This window comes from Epinephelus lanceolatus, chromosome 10, assembly GCF_041903045.1.
Source record: "Epinephelus lanceolatus isolate andai-2023 chromosome 10, ASM4190304v1, whole genome shotgun sequence".
In the NCBI taxonomy this organism is placed as follows: Eukaryota; Metazoa; Chordata; class Actinopteri; order Perciformes; family Serranidae; genus Epinephelus; species Epinephelus lanceolatus.
The window spans coordinates 22696567-22719649 of record NC_135743.1 but is presented as its reverse complement, the minus strand read 5'-3'; the positions used below and the strand labels follow the sequence as shown (position 1 = coordinate 22719649).

The following is a 23083-nucleotide window of genomic DNA, read 5'->3' as shown; positions in this document are numbered from 1 at the left end:
CTAGAGGTTACATAATGTCCATCCATGTCCAGCCATTAGGCTACTGCTGGTTATGTAACACATGAGTGCACTGGACATCAGACGAGTAAGGTTCAGAGGGCAGTCTTGGGACGATGAAACATCAGTTTTTGCCAAAAGGTAATTTCTCATCATGATATCAAGTGTGGTCCCAATAACCTCAGCTCCCCTCTGGCCACCAGCAGACCCACCAGGACGCTAAGACATCCTGTGCTTGTCAGGGTGCACTCAGTTTCAAAATGTTTATTGCTACTGTATGTGACCATTGGCCCCTCATTTCCCTCCTCTATGTCTCATGATCACTTCACATTGGTTGTTTATTAATGAAGCAGTAATGACCCTCCATATAAAACCATCCACGTCCCTTTGTTTACATCCTTCATCTCCGCCTCCCAGAGCACCAAAAAAAAAGATGCTCCAAGCTCCTACTGCTTGTTTATGAGCGCTCCACTGAGCACTGTGGCACCATCACAGCCTACAACACCGAGGCAAGAAGAAAACAGCTCGTCGCACACGGCGGCAGCCAATCAGCGGGCTGGTTTCTCTTCAGCATCTCAGAGGGACTGAACCGTCAGGCAGACTTGAGCTCAGGCAGCGGGGAGGAAAGAGACTTCAAGACTCCGCGACGTGCAATTATGGTTTTGTGAACTTGACGACGAGGAGGAGGGGGATTACATCACCAGGTGATTAAAACTGAATTATTGCACCACTTCTTGCATATTTTGTTTGTTTTGGCTCATGGCACGAGCTGCATGTTTTCATAACATGGCAAATGAAGATTTCGATGACTGTATGCCAGCCCACGCAAATTCAGCTGATCCCTAAAGGTGCTTTTTGTATTGTTTACATGTCCCTGCATGCTTCCTCTGCACTGAATCTGCAGCATAACATGCCTGTAAAGCTGTAAAGATGTGTGGCAGCACGCTCTACACACACTTAGGTCAATTTTGAAAAGCATATTTACCTTTGATGTCTTGTTCTGCATTGGCAGACATGCACCAGGGGCTGACAATAACAAACACATCACGTGGACTCTGTGTGAATCAAGTTTATGTAACATGTTTCGCTCAGACACAGTGGTTTGAGCAGCAGCTGCAGCCATGTTCAGTAACATCAACACCAGCGCTTTCTCCTCTGTTTATCTTGTAAACGCGGGCTCAGTGAGAGCCAGAGTGAAGTCCAATAAGCACCGTTATTGGTCATAAAGGATGATTGACAATGCATTTGGCCTGTGGTTGCAGCTTTCATGCCAAGCTGCTGTGTTGCATGAAGGTAGTTACATAATTATGCGTGGAAAAAAAGAAGATGTATGCCCTCTTTTATTAGCTTCCTGATTCTCTGTGAGTTGAGCTCTTCAGGGGCAATGAACATGAATATGAAGACATACAAAGACAGTGCACCTATGGAAAGTAATGGAGCCTATGTTTACCTCCTCTTAATGAATGGGTTTGTAGCTGCATTCTCCCTATAGGTTGAATTAGGTATGCATGAGAGGAAGATACAGTCACTGAGTTTGTCCCAGATTTCATTGCATTGGTCTGAGAGCCTTTGGTTTCTGTCATGAACAGTTAACCTCAGAGTGTGAATTTCCCCTATTTTTGTTTGTGATGACTCAAATTCAGGTCAGGTTTACAAAATAAAGGGAGTGCTTTGGGGCAAAATATAGTGTTGCAGTCCGACAGCATTTTGTTTACTACACTAACCCAAAGGGCGAATGTATTTTTTCACACTGACATTAACATTATAGAGAATAGTAGCCATTGTGTGTCCCACTGCTTTCAATGTGTGTGGTAGCCAGATAAGAAAGTCACAAAAACACTAGATGGCATTTCTATGACATTACAAAGACTTTAATGTGACTTATCTTAATTAATTGAGGCATTACACAACACCGTCTGGCTTCTAAAAACCTTAAACTGGACTTGGAGCTAATTTGCTGCTGGCTCAACAGGCCTCTCGCCATCTGAGCCATGTCAGGGACACTTATGCTGTCTCTGGCATCATGTATTCCTCACAAATGTGGGGTTGCATAAGGACCCCTGAGCTGTCTTTACACTGCCTTATACCTCTATTTGGCTTGCTGCTGCTGCCAACAATAACCACTGTAGCTTGTTTCAAACATCTTGTTTTTCTACTGCACAATGCTTGCCAAGATCTTTGACTCACAGAGCAGTTAACGGGTTGAGGGAGGCGAGGACTGACAGAGACAGCATGGTGGTGACCTCAGACGCGGGCTGTAGCATGCTGATGTCATGCCCGCTCTCCTTGTGTTTTTCGGGGGGGCGGAGTGAGGGTGGAGGACTGTGGCCAAACTGGGAAATGGTTAAGGAGCTGTATTTATTGGTGTCAGATGGTGCAATCCTGAAACAATGTTGAGACCATGTTGAAGGATAGTGCTTCCATAACAAATTCCATGATAAGACCAAAACCAACAATGCGCTTATCCATTTCTTACTGTTTTACTTCCACATGCTGTGTGTGGCAATCAGTTCTAAACCCATTAAAGGAGACATAAATCTTTTTTTTTAATGTCACAAATAAAGTAAAAAAAGTGCCACATGTCCTAAAACAACTGTAGCTTAACGTTACTCAAACATGAGTAAGTAGGGCGTTTGTTGAGGACTATTTTCAGACGCAGAGTAATACACATGGTGCACTAGAGGCTAGTTATATTTTTTGCCGTTAATTAGATAGTTAACAGTGTAGATGCAAAGGGGGCAAATGCTGGAATTGAACCAGGGACACTGAGACCAATATGAACCCCACTAGCTCACTAATAGGGATGCACAATTTGGGATTTTTTTGCTGATATCCAATTTAGTGATCATCAAGTCTCCTCTGTAGTGGAATTAACATCATATTACGCATGCATACTTTTATCCTGGTGACCCACCGGCAGATGGAGAAAGGATTTAGAATGTTTTTCAATGTATGTTATATTCATTAATTGTGCAAAATAGGAAAAAACATGTTGGCCAAATCTGATAGTTCATTTTAAAACAGATACAGGCCGATACTGATGACGTGCTGATATTATCGTGCATCCCTACTAACTAATGTGGGATTATTTGTGAAGAGAAACCACTGTACTTATGGTTATTGTAATGAAGGGAAATGTCACATTTCGTGAAGGCTGCAACTTACGATTATTTTCCCAATCAGTCAATTATTTGGTTTATAAAACATCAGAAAACACTTAAATATGCTTGACACTATTTCCCTCAGATCCAGCTCAGGTCATCAACTTTGTTGTTTTATCTCACCAAGAGTCCAAAACCCTCTACTGGCAAATTTTTTATTAATTCTCAAATTTTAGGAGTCATCATGTGTTTGAATGCTTGAATGTTAAGACTAAAACAAAAAAAATGCTGATCAAAATAGTTGCTTATTAATGTTCTGTAGATCAACTAACTCTTTAATTGAGTTAATTCGTGCAGCTGTATGGCTCACAGATATGTTTTAAAGGAGCAGTGTGTAGGATGTAGTGGCATCTAGCAGTAAGGTTACCACCCCTAGCACCCCACCCTACGGTGAACCTACATTGGCCTTAAGGTAATGTAGAAATTTTAAAGGCCCTCTCTAGAGCCAGTGTTTTGCTTGTCCATTTCGGGCTACTGTAGAAACATGGCAGTGCAAGATGGTGGACTCCATGGAAGAAGGTCATGTCTATATGGAAGTCCCAAACCCCTTTCACACATGCACTGCAAACCTGATATTATGTAGGTATTACCTGGAGGAGGTGTATGTGAGAACGCAAATGTCAGAATCAGTTGGACCGCATATTGAACAGACTTAATCCTACAAGCTGCCTAGTACAAAGTCTGTGTAATGTCCAATTGAGCACGTGTGAATAGAGCAGGTAATTGTCCAGAGGATTCACAGCAAGTGAGTGGGTGTGGTGAGGAAGTTTATATCAGCAGCTTGGGCGAAACTGGAATAAATTAAACATCTGAAGGTAAAGAAGAGGGGTCATTTACATAAAGACAGCAACATAAAGACATATTCTAAGACGGCAACAGATAAGTCTAACTGGAGAAATGACAAGATTTGGGAACTTATGTCAGTTAAGAGATGAAGCTGAAATCGTCAGACAAATTCAAGCAACAGCAAGAGACTGTTGTTGATGACCGGATTACAAACTGGTGACTTTTTCTGCTCTACATGTGTGAAAGAGGAACTTAAGAAAATGTCCAGACTTCAGTTGTCAGATTCATGTAAACTCAAGCGAGATTTCATGTTCCATGTTTTTAGTAATCCTTTTAGCCTAAACCATTTCCTTTCCAAACCCTAACCAAGTGCTTTTTGTGCCCAAACCCAACCACACCTTTACCACAATGTTGTCATACCATCTTGCATATGTAGGGTTACCATCTAGCCATGACTGTGAGAGGGACCTGCTCCCTATGTATACACAAAGGGCTCATTCTAAACTAATGAAAACACAATTATTCTTAGTTTGAGGTGAAAACCTAGTTATGAAAATTATATTTCATTGCTGCCAATAGATCCCACTAAATCCTACACACTGCTGGTCCTGTAATGGTTTTAAGGCAATAATGGAGGTGTGGCACAGAGGAGTGTACATAGCAGACGTGTGCTATATGGAGGTAGTCTTGAGCACACTGGGGGTTTCAGTGTAGTAAGGACAGTGTCTGTTTTACCTTGTGATTGACTGACACCGTCACATTCCTGAGCAGCTGCCTGGAGAGGACACTGATCTAGATAGAAAGCAGATGGGTTCCCTGCATGCCCACTCACCACGATGGCATGACGGAGTTGTAGGCCTCTGTTGAACAGCCTCTCTCTCACACACACACATACACACTCACATCACTCTGACAACAGTGCCATCATTTTGTGAGTTAAACACCATCTGCCAAACTAGAACCGAAAATGTTGTTTTTTTTTGGTTATCTCAGCCTGCATGTTGTGTACCGGCTGATCTCCTCCCTTGGGAATGAATAGAATGTTCCAGCCATGGCTGTGTATTGTTGCTATGAATAGATGCAGTTTGAAATGGGTCAATTTATGGTTAAAGCACTCATCTGTGCAGTGTATTGCCAGAAGGCAAGTGTATGTAAGCATGCTGTCATCCAGTCACAGATTTGTCTCTGGAGATCTGCCCTTAACCAAATGGCTTCTCGTTTGTATGTGGCAAAGTGGGGCAGAAAAAAAGGCGCAGGACAAAACTGATCTACAATGATGGCTGTATTTGTCTGATTTTTATATATTAGAGTAGTGATTCGGCTGGTAAAGCCCAGCATCACTGTACCAAATCATCTTTACCACATACTGTCTACAGTCTATAATGACAGAATTAAAAAAAGCTCAGTCAGAGCACTGCGTTTCCTTTCATCTCTGTATGTGTTCTACTTCAGGCTGCTGAACTGTGTTAATGACCTCTCTCTCTCTCATGTATTGAACATGATGTGGTTTGAGGAGGCTCGTTGTGCTGAGGACTCAGACACTTGAAACTACTGACTATAAATTGGAGGAGGAGATTGAAAAGATTCCTTTGTTTCACACTGATTTTGCTGCTGTTATCGAAGCACAAAGGATAACACACTCCCAGTACCTTCTCTATTTGAAGTGATGTGGATCCCCACTGAAAGTAAATAATAATGAAGACTCAGTGTGGGCATCACATGGAATCCCAGCAGCTTTCAATCTGTAGGTTATCAAGTGTAATAAAATGTGTACTTTGCATTGCAGTATTGAATATAAATGAGTTAATCCTCCACATAAACATATCATTAAACCAGAACTGTTTGATTAAAAACCCCAATGTATGGAGTGATCTAAAGTGAATGTGATGTAATTAAAGCTGAAACACATAGATGATTAATTGATTTTTCCATCTACAGGAAATTAATTGCCAACAGTTGTGATGATTAATCATTTAAGTCTTTCATCATGACAAACACTCTCTGGTTCAAGCCTTTTAAATGTGACAATTTGCTGCTGTTATGTTTTATATCAGTGGTTCCAGCCATGGGGTCCAGATTTCTCTGTAGTCATTAGTTCAAGGTCCGCACAGTTTAATGTATTGAGTGACATCATACTTGCATTTGGCTATGTCAATGAGCTAGTTTGCTGTCTCTTTTAAGTAGCTGTCCATTTCCATTATTCATTACTCCACAGCGGGAAATGGCACTTCAAAATAAACGCTCTGATTGAGAAATTTACTGTACTTCAAAATAAAATGTGTTGAACAAACCTGAAGCATTCGTGAGTCACTTGCGCTCCATTTAGAGTGGACCTGCCACCTACTTTTGGACCATGACCCCACTATTTGGCAACCACTGATTTATATTACCTTAAATTAAATATCTTTGGGATATCGGATTGTTGGTTGACATTTTATAGACTAAATTAGTAAGCAATTTTATTTAAAAAAAATTAACAGATTAACCAGTGTTTAAAGTAATTGTTATTTGCAGCCCTTGATATGATTGTATCAGTACCATGTAAAAAAGAACAAAACACATATTATGTGTGTGTATATTTTTGAATACAAGTAGGGCTATATGATGGCACTGATCTCATTGTTTGAGCTATTCCAACGTGTGGCACGATTATAAGGGCTGCATTGCAGTGTTGTTACGACACTAAAATTGTTAACCTCAATACAATCCTTTGAAAAATGTCAGTATTAGATACCAATTTTAACACCACAGGGGAAAAATAACGTTGAGTGTATAAAATTTACAATGTTTATTAAAAGATAAATATAACAAGACTATGATGTGATAAAAAACAACTTTTCTTTTCTTCTGTAGTAGCAGAAAAAATTAGCATGACTGTTGTAAATATTAACACTAACAGAGATTGAGAAAGCGCAGCTGGTAATGAACAGTGTATCGATACTGCGAAAAATGAGTATTGAAACTGTTTAAAATATTCATATTTGATATGTGTCATAAATCAATATTTTTGACAGCACTACTGTGTAGTATATCAAATACATTTTAAATAACTTTTGAGGCTATTTTTTTCTTTTTCTTTAATAAGTATACAGCCTGGCTATTCAATCCGGCCTGAGTACTGGTCACTTGTATATGTGTACGCTGATATAGCTCATGCTGCGTACTCCGGTACCTTTGGTGGCGGTAAGCATTTCTCTAAGCTATGGTTGCGATCCGCTATTAAAACAAAACAAGAAGAAGAAGCACCACCTGTTTCCGTCGGATCAATATTGTTAGGGACCATATTGGGCCAATCACATTTGCCCACATTTACTGTAAAGTTTACCTTGTAATATTGTGAACAAGGGTATCAAATGGCTTTATCAGATTATCCATTAACAACTGTATATATATATTTTACATGTGTACCTTATTGGTATGTATATTTAAGAAATAAACCATAGAGTCTCTAACCTCAATAACTCTATGTCGACTGTCTTGGCCTGAGTCCTGGATGACATATGACTACAAAAGCCCCCTGCCATCAATAGTGGTACTCTGCGATGTCACCATGCGTGTATGTGTGAAGAAATAGGCATGGGTCAGACAGAAGCCACTAGCATTGGGACAATGGGTTCCCAGTGTCTGCTCCTGTGAATGCCATTATTCATAGACATTAATAATCTCGTCTTTTTTCCCCCTAAGAATTGACATCCTGGTTATAATGGCTTTATGCTGTGTCAATCTTGGTCCTTTTGTACCCATTTAAGTGTTGACTGTACATAGCAAGGTCACATTTGTCATTGTTGGCCACAGGGTCGTGGAAACAAAACCCTCCACTTCACATGGTGCCACTGGGGGTGAGTGAAAGCACTTTATTGGCAAGTTGAAGGACATGCTTGAAACTTTGCTAGCTGGAGCAGTTGGACGGTTCGGGCCACGGGACGCAGCAGCTCTCTCCGGTTTGCATCTTGATTTTATCTTGTTGAAACCTTAGCAACTACTGGTTTGAGAGGCTTTGTTGGGGTGTATTTTGCCATGGCAACACACATCTGTTAAGGATGCTGAGCTAAGTATGGGAACAGCTGAAAGGTGAGCAGAGCGCCATCACTTGCTACAGATATAGTTCAGGGTTACATTGTCGTAATAGAAATAGAAGAGGGGCTTTTTGCTGTTCTGTGTGGCAGTAATGTGATCTTAATGAATAATGACTTATCTGAGCACTTTAAATGTGGTTCAGATGAGAAGATGAAATGCTGCTGCTCTGTATATAGAGATGCAAGTCAAGATGATGATGTGCTCAGAGAGGAATTCCTTAACTCAGGCTGAATGAAATCATCTCAAGCAACAGGGGGAGGTGAAGTCGTTGCTCAGCGTGCAAATCCAACCTTTAAAGATGTGTCACAACAAACTAACACGCAGACGTTATCTGGAAGTAATTTGGTGTTAACGATGATGACGAGGATCTGTCTAGTTCCTTTAGAAGCTGTGGTTATTATTCACTCCTCTCTGAAGAGTTTCCTTAAATGTAGCTCTGTCTTAGTGTGTCAGACTGGATTAGACATTATGTCATAAGTAATTGTGTTTTTATCTGACAATTAATTAAGATTGATGAGGACAAGAGTGGACTATCATAGGCTACTTTTTGTTGTGATGCTGCATTCATGGTTTTCATTTTATTCTTTTGTTTACTCACGTATGTGCAGACACATCCTCTCACAGTATTCACCCCCATTCTCATCTCCTCCACAGCACAAAGAGAAAACAAAAGTCAGCTAATCCGAGCACTGCACAGAAGGAACCAAATTCCCGCACAAGCATGGCAGACCAAAAGTAAGTTATTTAGAAGTCACGGTACGAGCCTTCACCTCACATTTTGTGTGTTAGTTCAAATATCCATCTGCTCTCTTGGTTCTTGATTTGTGCGCCTTTTGAATTCCTCAGAGATCTATTTATATCCTTCGACTCTGTGCCAGAACACGCAAAGACATCTGCCCATTCACAGGCAGTGTGAGCACAGAAACACACCTCCGGAGATATGATCGTGCCCTGTAAAACAGAAGTACCTCACAAAAAAGGAACAGCCAAAGACAATTAAGCAAGCTGTGTCTTGACCTTAAGGCATGACGCCCTGTTAGGAGACTGTCGGTTGAACAGTCTTGCAGAGCAGGGTTAGATCAGATGTATTTCTGCCAAAAACCCAATTCTTCCTCTTTGGTGTGCAGGCTGTGATAAAATCACCCTTTCTCTCGTATCTGTTGAACTCCGTTAGCTTTTCCTGTAAATCTTGATAAGAAATCTTTAACGTTGTTTATGTACACATAGTAGGAGCTCTTGAGTTCTGAATGTTCAGTTGTGTGGTCCAAAGGAGTGGCTTCAGGAGTGGTGTTACATTTTCTATTATATTATGTCAACTGTAAACTGCCATATACACCTCTTACATCACATGGATGATCAGATAATGTATTTTTCTCCCCTCTCAGAGACAACATAGATGACTTTAAAGTCCAGACAGCCAAGCATCCCAACATGACCTCGGTCCCTTTACGGCCGCACAGTGAACAGTCTAAAGACCGGTTGTCCAAGAGGCTTTCAACTGAGTCCAACGGGACCAGCGATGGAGGTATGGGCTCGTCCACACCGGTGGAGTTAACCGCTTTGGAGGAGTCGTTTCGCCGCTTCGCCATCCACGGCGACACTCGTGCTACAGGCAAGGAAATGCACGGCAAGAACTGGTCCAAGCTCTGCAAGGACTGCGGCGTAATCGACGGCAAGAACATCACCCTCACTGACGTGGACATTGTCTTCAGCAAAGTCAAGTAAGAAAGTCGACACTGTCAGTTTGAGCCCATTTGAGCTACTTTAAATGTCTCTTGCCTTTAATTAACCTGCCAACATCTGAGCCAGCTACGATCTTGTATCAGGCGTGCCACTACTGGATTGTGTTGTTTGGCTACACAGTGTTACTTTACTGTTGCAGAGATGACTACAGGCTTAGTCACACAGATCAGCATGCCCAAAAGGCCACTAAAGTGGTGCAAGCATGGTAGCATTGTGGTTGCACGAACACAGACATGGAGAGGAAAACTGTCTCCAGACTGCGCTGTGGGAATGTTCCTATTGTGTGTCATTAGTGCTCATAGAATTTAATCAGTGGCGTCATCTTTAGCATGCAGTCAAGGCCTTATTTATAACACCTCATTAAGGTGTCAAGTGTTTCATAAGCGGCCGCACCAATGAACCTTCAAGCAAACAATGTTTGTCAAACTGAAAGTAGCATTTGCATGAAACAGTCAATTCCTCAGCACATATGTTTGCTGTTACTGAATTCCATGTTTTCAGGCAGCGTTTTTGAAGATGCCTTTGTTTCTTTTATTAAGTTGGCTTTTCTGTCCGTCAGAAGCAAGAGGCCAGGATGGCTCATCCTGTATCTCCTCAGGCCAGATTGAATCATCCTTTAGTTTTTGATTTAAGTGGAGTAGAGTCTAATAAGCTGTGACGTCAATAATATTTCACCAAAGAAGAAAATCTGTGTTGTGTTTATAGTTATCAAGTGTTGTGAGTGTATTTGGGCTTATAACATTGATAGATGAAGTGTTGGTATTGGTATAGTGCTGGCCACACACTGTAAGACACTAACAGTTGTATCCCAATTGACACTTATAAAGCTGGTAGGAAAGGCTTTTACAGTGTGGGTTTGTACAGTTTTTGTGCATGATTATTTTGATGCTCTTCATTCATGCACAAAGCAGCTAGGATTTTTTTTTTTTATTCTGGTTGAATGTTGTGAATAAAGATTATTCTGCGAGATGGCACCAGAATAGAAGAGGATGGCTTCAAGCCACTCATCATCATGTCTTGCTTCAGGAGTGAGAATCTCACATTGATTTAGTGGATTTTCCATCTTCTGCTGGTGTGTAACCACAGTTCAATCTCAGTCACTTTGTGTACACATGTATATACAAGAGTTTCCAAAATGATTTTTAGTGCGATTTTTCAGCTTGAAACTGTTTATTCCTGTCGTTATAACAGAAGAGTGTTCAGGAAAGAAGGAGATCCAGGAGTATTAAATGTGTTTCCACAAAACTAGGACTTACTGACTGCTATTACATACATGAAGCACAGTGGAAACTAAAATGGCTATATTCTTGAATTCCTGATTTATGCTGTGTCAATCTTGGAAGTATTCTACTCTGAAATTGATTTGTTAATGTACTTGTTAGCTCAAAAGAAGGCTGTGATTCAGTCCTCAACTATAGCCAATCAAAGGCCATGCATGTGGCTTCAGATGCTAGAGACTTACACTGACTCACTTATCTGACTATATTTGAAGCTTGTAGCATGCACAGTCCATAGCATTTCTACATCCCGGAAGGATGTAGATCAAAAAACAACCCTGACATTCACTACCTCCTGCTCAAAGATATTTTAATACAATTTGGCTGCAAGACAGAACAATGCAGAGTAGAATATGCAGACTAAGCATAAAAACAAGTACTTGTAATCTACACCTTTATCATTTTAATAATGATTATTCTCTGCTAAAAGATCATAAGCAACTTAACTATTTCAGCCATCACTTCTTGCATTTTTAAAGCAAAATAAGTCCCTTTGTTTTCCTGGACTTTGAGTCACCCACATCAACACCTTCACAGTTAGCAGGGCAATGGGCGTTGGTGTTTACTGCTGTGAAGAATATTTTTCTTGGCAATACTAGATAGGGAGTTAGAGCTGACTGCAGGATTTAAGCTTGTTTACATGACGCTCCATTGGTAGCAATATTTGGAAATGTGCAAACAATATGGTGCATCCACTTTTAGGGTTGAAGGAGGAAAAGAGTGTTCCCTGTCATTCATAATTTTCACGGTGAATCTGTGCAATGTCATATCTACATTGGATCCTTGGATGCGAGTTTGCACGCTCTGTCTGTGAACCGTGTGGTGTATGTTTACTTCAGAGCCAGCCACGGGATAAAAAGAGGTACAGAGTGGGGGAGGGGCTCATTTTCATGTGGTTTCTGACTCCAGGCATGACCGAGGCGGGGAGGGCTGCCATGCCAGAGATGCAGATCTCCACTTTCCCTTTAATCAGTGTCAAAGCTCTTTGCTTGCACACGAAAAATTAAACCTCTTAATGAGCACTGGCTAATCACAGTACGACTGACTGCATTCGTAGTTATTGTGGGTGTGGAGGTCTGCTGCACCACATTGAGTCTCTGTTGTGCTGTCTGCCTGCTCGGAGCCAGAACACCACAGCATGAACTATGGATGAGGTAGAAATCTGGCATGGACTAATTAATTACTAGCATGGTCTTATGGTGGCTTCCTTCTCTAGGCTTTGGTTGTATTTCCTCATCACTGAACATGATTATAGGCGGTGCAGGAGATCATGAAGCAGATTCAGCCAGCTACTGTGTCACATCCATATGGATCATGTACTGCAGATGGTTGAACTCTGTAAATAAACAGCAGGTGCAGCAACCGCAGTATCCAGAAATAAAATAAAGCTCCACTCGCCCTCCAACCTTTGTCCTTCTTAACCTTATCGTAGCCTCCTTAGATTGTGATTCGCAGTTTATTTACAGAGCTTAATCATTGATATACATTGGAGACTTTAATGGCTCAGTATGGGGAGATCTGCCGCAGAGTTTTCTTCCTCGGACAGAAACGGCAACTGGAAGTCCATTTTCCCCCTGACAATAGACAGCATGGAACAGGCGCAGAGGAATGGCGCTCTCAAATGTTCAACACTGATGTATCGCCCAAACAAAACCGCTCACTGGATGAGTCAAATTAATAATAAACCCAAACATCCCAGTTTACCGTTGGTTGTTGCTATGACAGCAGGTTGCCCAGGAAGACTGCAGGGTTTATAGGCTGTTGTTTAGGTGATTTATCACCACGGCGATGGCTGTTTGTGTTTGTGTTACTATGCACTTTTTACATGGAAGTGAAGCTAATGGCAAAGAGCCAGTTAAACAAGCGGAGCACTCTCACATGGAGAATGATTGATGATGATGATCTGTGGTGCGGTATTGTCAGTGGATACAGCAGTTTGACCTTATTAATGGGAATACAGGGATTCAGCAGGTCCCCAGCTGGAATGAAAAACATCAGCGCTCCGGGTCCTGACTACTGCAGCTGAACTATACAGCTGGACACAATATGATACATGATATGACGAGACAGTCACATATACAGCCTACAGGTGTGTGTGTGTGTGTGTGAGAGAGTCTGTGGAGTTGCTCAGACGACGGTTAAGTACTAGGAGACGGGATCCAAACAGTGAACATTTTCTCAGTGTTTATCTCAGCGGGATACCATCTCCATGCCGTGGCTTACATCTGCCATGTTGAAGTGATCACACATGGCTCTGTGTACACTACTGTCTGCTCTCATTTTGAGCTTTCAAACTCTGCTGAGAGGCCGTAGAAAAAGCTGATAAAGCAAGGCTAAATACAGCATTTCTGTCCCTGGGGACACAGTTTAGATATATTTTTTTCTGCGGGGGCTTTATGTGCTATACTGTAATAAGTGTTATCCCATACTTAAGCTCCTTTTCCTCCTACATTTCAGGAAGAAATCCTGTCGCACCATCACATATGACGAGTTCAAAGTTGCACTTGGAGAGCTGGCCAGGAAGAAATATAAAGAAAAGAGCGGAGAGGATGCCGAGGCGGAGGTCTTCAAGCTGATTGAGGGGAAGACACCTGTCATCGCAGGAGTCACGGTAAGACTCAAAAGAGTGAATATTACTGACTTAATATCTGCAATCACTGAATTAACTTAAATGTTTTTTAAATTTCCTCGCAGAGAGCCGTGGCGTCCCCGACAGTGAGCCGTCTCACGGACACCACCAAGTTTACAGGGTCACACAAGGAGCGTTTTGACGACACCGGCCGCGGGAAGGGTAAGGCGGGACGAGTGGATGTGGTTGACACTTCCGGATACGTCTCGGGGTACAAACATCGAGGGACGTACGAAAAGAAAGTGAATAAACCCACCGTGGGCAAACCCATGTGAGGGTGAGGAAATAAACATTTGATGAACCACTAGGATAATTTTCTATTAAAAGTGTACTCAAAGAAAGCACAACAGAATAGGATTTCATATATTTTCCCACCCATCTATTTTGTGTGTGTGTGTTTGTGTGTGAGAGAGAGATGTTTTTTGAGTTCCTCTCTTTAAGAAGTGTGAGAACTGGAAAACTGTTTACATCTATTTTTACAAAGTCATCACCAGCTGGTACATTCCTGTCTGATTGCAAGTTACTGCCAAACACTGAAGAGAACAAACGAGAGAAACTGCTATGCTATGAATATAGGAGCTTTGTTGTTATGATAGGGCCTTATAATATTTATTGAGCACAATGAACATGCCAAGAAAAACAAAAGTGGGACAACAGATTGATGAATTAACAACGTTGCACTTTTTAAATGGAAATTTTTTCTATTCCCATATTTAGCCGTAGAAATGCATTTTTAATTTGCTTTGCAGAGTTTCAGTGAAAACTGGCACGTTTTTGACAGAGATATTATCAATGTTTTCTTTCTTTTGAGAACTTCAATTGTTCCATCTTCAGTGTTGTTTGTCTGTCATCCCCACCTGTCGACTGTTGTTAAAGGATTACCTCCCCTCCAAAATGATCATTTGTATGTAAATTACTCACCCCTTGTTATGTTTAATTTGGGGGAAAAAGACGGTCTAGTGTAAAGGATTTAGTGGCATCTATCTGTTAGGTTTCAAAACTAAAACTTCTCCTGTGTGCCAAGTGTGCAGAAGAACTACTGTGGCTGCCCCAAATTGCAAATGGCCCTATTAAGACTCATTCTGGGCTACTGTAGAACAACATGACAGACTCCATGGAAGAGGTCCTGCTCCATATATAGATAAAAACAGGTCATTCTGAGGCAATGAAAAAACACAATTCTCATTTTAAGTTGATGATACACTCATGAAAACATCTTTATGAACACTGTATAGCATTTCAGCCAAAAGATGCCCCTAAATTCTGCACACTGGATCCTAAAAACACCTTCAACGCCTGCACTGTTTGTGCACAAGTGTTTTAAATAGTCAGGTTTTGGGGAACATGCATGTTTTGGAAGTACTGAGCATATGACTTGATAAATGAGACTTGTGTGGGAGTTTGTAAACAGATGTTTTGATATTGTTTTGCTGTTGCTGAACTCCTCCACTATGACTTCAAGAAATTTGCCTTTTTTGGATTCTTCTTCTGCCGTGGATGCATGCCAGAAAAACAAAAGTTTCAACATGGGGTGAGTAATAACATACAAATGATCATGTTGTTGGTGGAGCATTCATTTAAGTCTTTATGAAATCTACTGTTCATTTTTTTCCAAATCATTTTATAAGCTCACACTGTCATTTCAATAATTTGCCTTCAGCTCAAACCAAGAAAAAATAGTTTTTGTGAACTTGTTTTAGAATTTTTGCTATAATACAACGTAGTTAACTGTTAGACTGAACATTTTTGCCATATCTTCTTGCTTTTGTCAATGTATAAAACATAAAAAAACAAAAGTCCTACCATGCAAACCTTTTAAATATGTCTGCTTATAACATTTCAACAAAAAAAAATACAAAAGCCATTTGTAGTCATTATTGAGACCACAAACCATTTTGCTAACATGCATTTTGAATTTTAAATTGGTTTATTTTCAACTGAAGAAAGAAGCTCTAACCACAGCAGATGAGCTCAGTTGTACAAGATTGTATTTTTAACATTGTACTTATATTTCCTCATCAGATTTCTATACAGTAGTTCTAATATATTTGTGGTAAGATTGTGTATATTCTAAAAAGTTATAGCCACATGGCTTAATTTATGACACTGGCTTCATATGTTGTTTTTTCCTGTATTGCTGTACTTTGTGCATGTTTATGTATATTGCATTTGATTCAGAAGCATATAGATGACAGTAGGAGTTTGTCATATCTTATCTGAACTGCTGTGAAGACAGACTACTGGACAGACTTAAATATTTTCTCGCTAAAAAAATAGTAAGTCATGAAATTGTGGGGTCATGATAAAATCTCGTCTTGCTTGAAATCAATATGTATCAACTTGTACGTACAAAGTCAGCTATACTCCAATGCTATTATATTTGTCTGTTGGTAAAGATTCAGAGTACCTTTTATGTGTGGTACTGTTATCCAAGGCAGAAATTCAACTGAAGACAAAAGCAGGGTTTCACTGTTGTATCCTTACATACCGTGTGAGGTAAAAGGGAAATCTGCAAGCACGTGATATACTTTTGTAGAATATTTTTCCAACATAGTGACAGTGTTTGTGTCACACACTACCTGTAGCCTCAGCTGATGAAGAATCGTGCATCAAGTGCAAAACCAGCAGCTATCGGTGTGTTAGTTTTTGTCTGCTGCAGTAGATCTGTTTTCTGTGCTTAATGCCAAATACTGTGCACCTTTAATGTGGAGGAACAATGTTGTCTTATTTTATTACAGTGCATTTTCAAATAACTTTTAATGTACTATTGTGCCCCGGTGCATGCAGTGTGTTTTTGTTCTTGTTCTTTAGACCTCTTAATGTGTGTTCATGATTTGTAGTGCATTACTGAAAATAAAAAAAGCACACCCCAGAACCTCTGTTCGGCAGGTTACAGGGTGTCAGTCAAATATTTTATGTCCTTATGGCTTTTTTTGGGAACACTAAAACTCCCCAGCAGCAGCAGCAGCAGCAGCAGCAGCACCACCGACCAGTGACCTGTAACGTTCACATAAAAACAAAAAGCTACTTTCAGTTTATGCAGTAGCATCCACATCCTAACCTTTGCCAGGTCTTGCATTAGTTGTTGTGAGAGGAAAGTGCATGTGTGTATGTGTAGCTCTCCAGCCCAAAGGCAGAGGTATAAATAAAGTCACAGTGCAGCTGGAATCTGGATGCATTCATTCCACTGCAGTGTACAAAGCAGATGGAGACACAAGTGACCTAAAAAAAAAAAAAAAAAAAAACGGGGAGAGCAGCGAACAGAGACACAATCTTGCCACTGATCCAGGAAATACATTATGACCTTCTCACTAACATTTTTTCCTCTTAAAATCATTTAACATAACAGCCCTGTCACACACATATACACAAACCTCCTTGAATGAATTGCCTTTCCCCGCCACTGTTTACATCCAGCAAACGCAGCCTATACAGATTTATTTTAAATAATAAACACATTTTTCAAAAGGGGTAGGAACTTAATATACACAAAAATTAAATGTACACTGCAGTGATGCAAAGTAAAAACGGTTCAAAACAGTCTGTTGCTGCTGGGCCTTGTGCGGCGACTGCAATGCTAATATGACACTCAGCACAGCCTTGCTTTGATATTTTCATCCCAGTGTGTATCTTCTCATTCAAATTCCTCTTTAAAATTCCCCACTTCCCTTCAGCTCAGCGAGCAAACACTTGTTGGTAGCCACCAGGGACCTGCGGCACATACACAGACACAAATCACAAGCAACTGACAAAGTAGGGCTGATTTAGGTGTGACAACAGCCTTGTTGTGGGTGTGTGAATAGAGTGCTGCAGGAATGAGTCCTCAAACCCGGAAATGAGTTAGCAGTAGCACTCCCAGGTCCCTCATCTCAGAGTCAGTGGGTTTTTTGAATAGGTTTTGGTGAGATGGTGAAATAAGGTCTGCGGTTAACACCAGCTTAAAGATGAACTATGCCCAGTGGAAGTGGGCTGCAGAGGCTTCATAGGCAGATCAACTACCAGGCTGCTTAAAGAAATGGGAACTCGAGGCCAAGCCCAGCATCAGGCCATCAAAGCCCTCTCTGGTGGGCCGAACGGTCAAGCCAGTGGCTATGGATTAAGAGGAAAGACACCACTTGGGCCCCAAAATATCACTAACAACAGCAGGGCTTGAGGGAGTAAAAGCAGAGCAGGGCACACCTGGGAAGCTAGGTGATGCTAATGAGCCCTCTGGAGCCGTTGTGGGCCTATCATTGAAACACCAGTGAAGGAGGGTATACACCTGATGACCCCAATTAAACCTTTACCCTCCCTAAACATCAAAATGAGGGAGTAGGGGGAGGTAGAGTGTAAGGCCAAGTACGGCCAGGGAGATTTCAGTCCACACAGACAACTCTCCTTTCCTCTGCTGCTTCTTACTTTTCTATCTACCTTTGCTCTTTACTATTTTTCTATCCATTTAACCTTTACCCTTTGGTTCCCACTCAGAAACCCCAAGGCGGCACTATTACTCCCACTCATAGTCTCAAGTATGTGCATCAAGGTATTGTAACATTTAGTCCTAAACTGAACTGCAGGATTTTCAGAAAAAATGTTTGGACTCATGCAGAAGTAATCCCTCTCAATCATCACTTATGACCCACTAAAAATGTGTGGTGGTGTATTTTTCTCTGCCTTCTGCCTGTATTATCTTTTTTTTTTTTCCTGTGCTCAGGATGTTGGTAGGCGTGTACCCTCACAGCGCCCAGGTGAGGTCGGGGCTTTATAAAAAGGTAGTGACCAGGTGCCAGACCGTAATCAGCAGGCAGTCAAGAGATACAGTGCAGAAGAAACGCAAATAGAGGGAGGTGAAACGACAAAAGAGAATGAATCTGGGGTTGGCTTTTTCCTCCACTTTCGCCAGCAAGCACGTTTACAAACAGTATCCAACAATCCTGCACAGTATAACTTTAAGAGATTTTCATATTTCGTTCTATGACATAAAATTCCTCAGTAAATACCCTGCTCTTAAATGCTGAAGCCATTATGTGTCTTATAAAAGGTGGCTGCTAAGAAGTGGCTAAATGAGACTACAGAACGTCACTGCACCAAACTGGGCTTTACAGCCTTGGTGAAGTCATGACTGTAGTGAAGTTCCTTTATAGCCTAACGTTAGCCTTTTACTTATGATGATTTATGAAAACAATCATAAATGTGCTGGTAATTTGTGAAGATTAACTTCCTTCTGCAATAATCCAATGGAAAATCCTATTCCCATTTTGTCAAGGGAACCAGGGCGATGTTAACTTCTGGGTTGGCCTACAAACAAACGTCATCCCTGCAGCACTCTATACAGCAACCGTCAGCACTATGCCAGATACATCTTCTTACCTGTGGCTTTCTTGAAGCATATTTGACAAATCCTTGACTTTCTCAGCCTCCTTGACTTTCTCCCTCAACCCCTCGATCTCTTTTCTCAGCTCCTCCACTTCTGTCTGAGCCTCTAAGGATGTGCAAAAACAAAGTGTGAGAGTTTGTAAGGAAAACAGTGAAAGTGATAACTCCTATGTGTCACCTACTGGCATTTACACCCACCTTTAATCTGAGTAATGGGTGAACTTTTCGTCATAGACTTGAGATACTGACGTTCTAACTTGATGAGCTGTCGCTGTAGAGCAACATTTTCCTCCAAAACAGTCCTCAGCTGCTCGTTCCGTTTGCCCTGTGTCACAGGAGAGACCACAAATACAGTTTGCTCTTTAGAGCCTCAACGATTAGCTGATTAATCAATAATCTATTGAAAGAAAATTAATTGCCAACTATTAGCAAAAATGTCAGACATTTGCTAATTCAACCTTCTTGAATGTGAGAATTTGCTGCTTTTCTTTGTCATTTATGACAGTAAATGAAAAGTCTTTGGGTTTTTGGACAGTTGGTTGGACAAAAGATGCAAACTGAAGATGTCACTTTAGGTTCTGGGATGTGATGAGCATTTTTCACAATTTTTGACATTTTATAGACTAAATAATAAATTGATTGATTTATTGTGAAAACAACTGGCAAATTAGTCGATAATGAAAACAATCGTTAGTTACAGCCCTAGTGTTCATCAAGGTCTCCTAAAGCTTAACATTTTCTAGTGCTGAATCCACTCACAACTGCACTGCAAGCTTCCTCCAGCTGAGCAGAGAGGTTACGGACTTCAGTTTTGTGTGCTTCCTCTCGTACAGCCGTTTCAAAGTTCAGGGCATCAGCTTCCTGTCTTAAGGTCCTGACCTCAGCCTCCCGACTGGAAATATCATTTTCCATCATAGACAGGATCTGGACCGCCTGAGCTAGAGCCAAAAATAGAAGTTATGAGAAGATGGTCATTATCTTCAGGCTCCTGTAATCAGATACCATATTCCCCAAACTCACACAGGAAGTTGTTGTTATGATGCAGTGATCTCTCCCCAGTCCAGTGTTTGTCCACGAGGTTGAGGAGCATCTCCAGAGGTTTCCTATAACTACCCTGGGAGGTGAGATAAGAAAAAGGAAACAACCTCAAATATGATTTTTACAAGTAGTAAGAATAACTTTATAACAATTCAGTATGTGTTCACTTCTCACCCTTTTTCTCTTTTCCCCTTGCTGCGGCAGGCTGGAGCCCCCTTCTGTCTTGTTGAAGCTAGAATAGGTCAGTCTGGGAGGATGTAGGATAGGGTTGGAGGGGTCTGACAAATTGAAACCAGGACGACGTGGACTGGGAGGCCGGATATTAAGTAATGAAGAACTATGGCTATGACTTTGATCTAGAAAAATTTGAAAACACACATTTAACATGGCAACAAAGGGACATTTTGTATTTGTGGGTGTTTAACTTCTGACAAACTGTTTTATTAAGTACAGACATTTTATTCTTACCAGGATGGGGGGTATAATGTCCTCTGGCTGCATGTCTGGTTTGTTTGGGGAACTCCTTTTGCTTTTGTTTTCCAGGCACAGATCTGTGTTTCTCTACATAGGGGCCAAAGGACACCTTTGGTCTTTCAGTAACTTTAAATAAGGTAGAGCTTCTTTTATGAGATGGTTCTCTCATGTGTGGCACTTTGGACTCTGTGTTATCTGGTCAAATTACAAATGACATAATAAATCACTGATATTAAGTGACCTCCGATGTTCATGTTTAAAAATGAAAATAAGAATGAATTAATAATTAATTGAAATATTAAAGTATTGGCTTCTGTCTCCCCCTAGTGGTAGTTTTTTTCAACAATTGAAAAGGGGACAAGAACTGGGGTGATTTTGGCCTTTATCTAACTATTTAACTAAACTTATTTTTTGATTAATCTTTTACGGATCATGATTTCTTTAAACCTCATAAAAGTGGAGCTGAAGTATGGAAAATTACCATTGAAACACAAAGTCTTACGTCCATCATACCAACTGTTGCAGTCTCTAACTTTCTAATAAACCACTATCTATCTATCTCTAATTCACTCTCTGTACAGAGAGCTGCAAAACTTACCATAATTTGTGGAAGGATACCTGAGGATGGACTTTGCTGTTTCCTAAAAGAACAGACCACATGCTTTATGTATGAGAATGTAAATGCACTACTGATAATATTCTTTGACCAGCAGTGAAATAAAAAGCACCTGTTTTGGAGTAGAACTCCTCTGTTCTGAAAATTTTTTTGATTCATCCTCTTTGGGCTCTAAGACAGGAGACAGTTTGAAAACAAAACATGAATGCAACTGTTTTGGTTTTTATTTTAGAATTAGCTTTTGAACGTTAACATCTTACCTTCTGCCTCCTTGTGAACTGACTCCGACTTTGACTCACTTTGGCCTCCATGACTTGTGGCAACGAAATTCAACACAATGTCATCAGTGTCAGTCCGAAGAGAGAGCCTCCTGGTTAAGCGGTCCACTAAAGCCAGTCTCTGAGCGCTGCTTCTGGGAACAACAAGCAAGACGGTGAAGAATACAATTCAAGTAAGTCATAAAAAGGAACTTATTTTGATAAAGTAACTTTAAGTTGGTGTTTTTGTCATATGAGACTTAAAAACATTTGTCCTTTAAAACACACTGATACGTATGTGGCTGCTTTATTCATGATCAAACATCCTCCATCTAATGGGCAAACTTCATACAAACATTCCCAAAATTTATTTGTGCTTTGTCACACTATTCTAGACCCAACAAGCCTCAACAAGCCTCAAAATCAGTTTGGTGTGTGTCCCACGCTCTCAAAATCATTAGTAGACCGAGTACTACTACACACCTACACTCAACCATCTGACTATCAGTGTACCTTTTGTCAGCAACCTGATTCAAAGATGCGCTCTTCTGCTTAGGTAGAAGGTCAGAGGAGAACTGCATTATGGCAACTTTGCGCTCGGTGTCTCTGACTGGACAGCCATCTAGAAAGCAATAGAGGACAAACAGTTATGCTGAAAACTGACATGAGATTAGCACAGTCTGAGCGACATGGCTATATCTTACCTAACTTGCGTAGGTTAGGCATGGCATGCACCAGACAAAGGCGGTATTGTGGGTAACTTTTGGTCAGAGGGTTGAGCCTGAGGTCCAGCTCTCTCAAAGCTGGCAACTCATACAGCACTTTTAGCTCTTCAAGGGAGGGTATGCAGTTATAGTACAGGATCAGCCTCTCCAGCTTTTGCAAATGTTGAACCCCCTGTGGAGGAAACAGATTTTAAAAGGGGCCAGACAACAGTTAGTATCAGATATCTTCATAACAATGTATAACACAAAGGAGATAAAAGGGGATACCTGGATGTTAGTCCCATAATTTTATATAACACATACAAACACGTTTACAGCTTAAGACATGATCCAGAGTTTGAACCTACTTCAACTGAGACAAGCGCATTGCATGAGAGGTCCAGAGACTTCAGACGGACAAAGTTATTAAGTGCGTTTCCCAGATGTCTGATCTTCTCCTCATACGTCCCCGGGAGGATCAGTGAGCGGACATCACCTGTGTCAAAATAATAACATGTATAAATGAGACGGCACTGTATTATTTGCTTCAGGTGCTGTGGTTTGCAGCAGGTGACAGTTACTGCTGGTAGCTATGTTAGCTGTTGTTAGCTTAGCCGCAGGTGCTAAGGCTCGGGAAAATAACATTAACTAACTACAAATGTTTTACACAAGAAAAGCTGAACGGCTTGACCCGTAATGTTAGCTGGTATTTATAACTACATAACGTGCGTGTTAGCGTGTGATAATATTACCGAGACAGGGATGTTTTAATTGTAATCTCTCCCGTATCCATTGCTCTGTTATGGTTGTCAAACACTCCGCCGCCATACTTTTCGAACTTTTGCTGCCTTCAGGTACTATCGGAAAAGTCAACAACACCTTCGCTTTCCATTATTGCTTAAACTCTGTTTAAGATTACATTCCGTAATAATAACGGTTATTTTTACTACAAAAATCCCGTCCAGCATA

The 23083-nt window shown here is 40.9% G+C and overlaps 2 protein-coding genes across 8 annotated transcripts; one reads left to right on the top strand and one right to left on the bottom strand.

Moving 5' to 3' along the window:
* Positions 1-466: 466 nt before the first annotated feature.
* Positions 467-16579, top strand: tppp (tubulin polymerization promoting protein). 4 transcript variants are annotated; one of them, XM_033640783.2, is made up of 5 exons: positions 468-701; positions 8676-8756; positions 9407-9742; positions 13499-13652; positions 13736-16579. In XM_033640783.2, the coding sequence occupies exons 2-5, from the start codon at positions 8743-8745 to the stop codon at positions 13943-13945; spliced, it is 714 nt and encodes a 237-aa protein (XP_033496674.1). In that variant the 5' UTR covers positions 468-701; positions 8676-8742; the 3' UTR covers positions 13946-16579. The 4 variants fall into 4 exon arrangements, with proteins under 4 accessions (XP_033496676.1, XP_033496674.1, XP_033496675.1 ...); XM_033640784.2 differs by lacking the exon at positions 468-701 and adding an exon at positions 7664-7783; XM_078171778.1 differs by lacking the exon at positions 468-701 and adding an exon at positions 7877-8015.
* On the bottom strand, positions 15287-22981 carry cep72 (centrosomal protein 72). 4 transcript variants are annotated; one of them, XM_033640782.2, is made up of 14 exons: positions 22867-22981; positions 22483-22610; positions 22115-22307; positions 21924-22032; positions 21414-21565; positions 21266-21324; positions 21136-21178; positions 20532-20732; positions 20238-20419; positions 20046-20139; positions 19785-19963; positions 19224-19350; positions 19020-19131; positions 15287-17381 (listed from the first exon to the last, which is right to left on the bottom strand). In XM_033640782.2, the coding sequence occupies exons 1-14, from the start codon at positions 22940-22942 to the stop codon at positions 17321-17323; spliced, it is 1716 nt and encodes a 571-aa protein (XP_033496673.2). In that variant the 5' UTR covers positions 22943-22981; the 3' UTR covers positions 15287-17320. The 4 variants fall into 4 exon arrangements, with proteins under 4 accessions (XP_033496673.2, XP_033496671.2, XP_033496672.2 ...); XM_033640780.2 differs by having other exon boundaries at positions 15287-16667; positions 22867-22957; XM_033640781.2 differs by having other exon boundaries at positions 20532-20624; positions 22867-22957.
* Between the last annotated feature and the right edge of the window lie 102 nt (positions 22982-23083).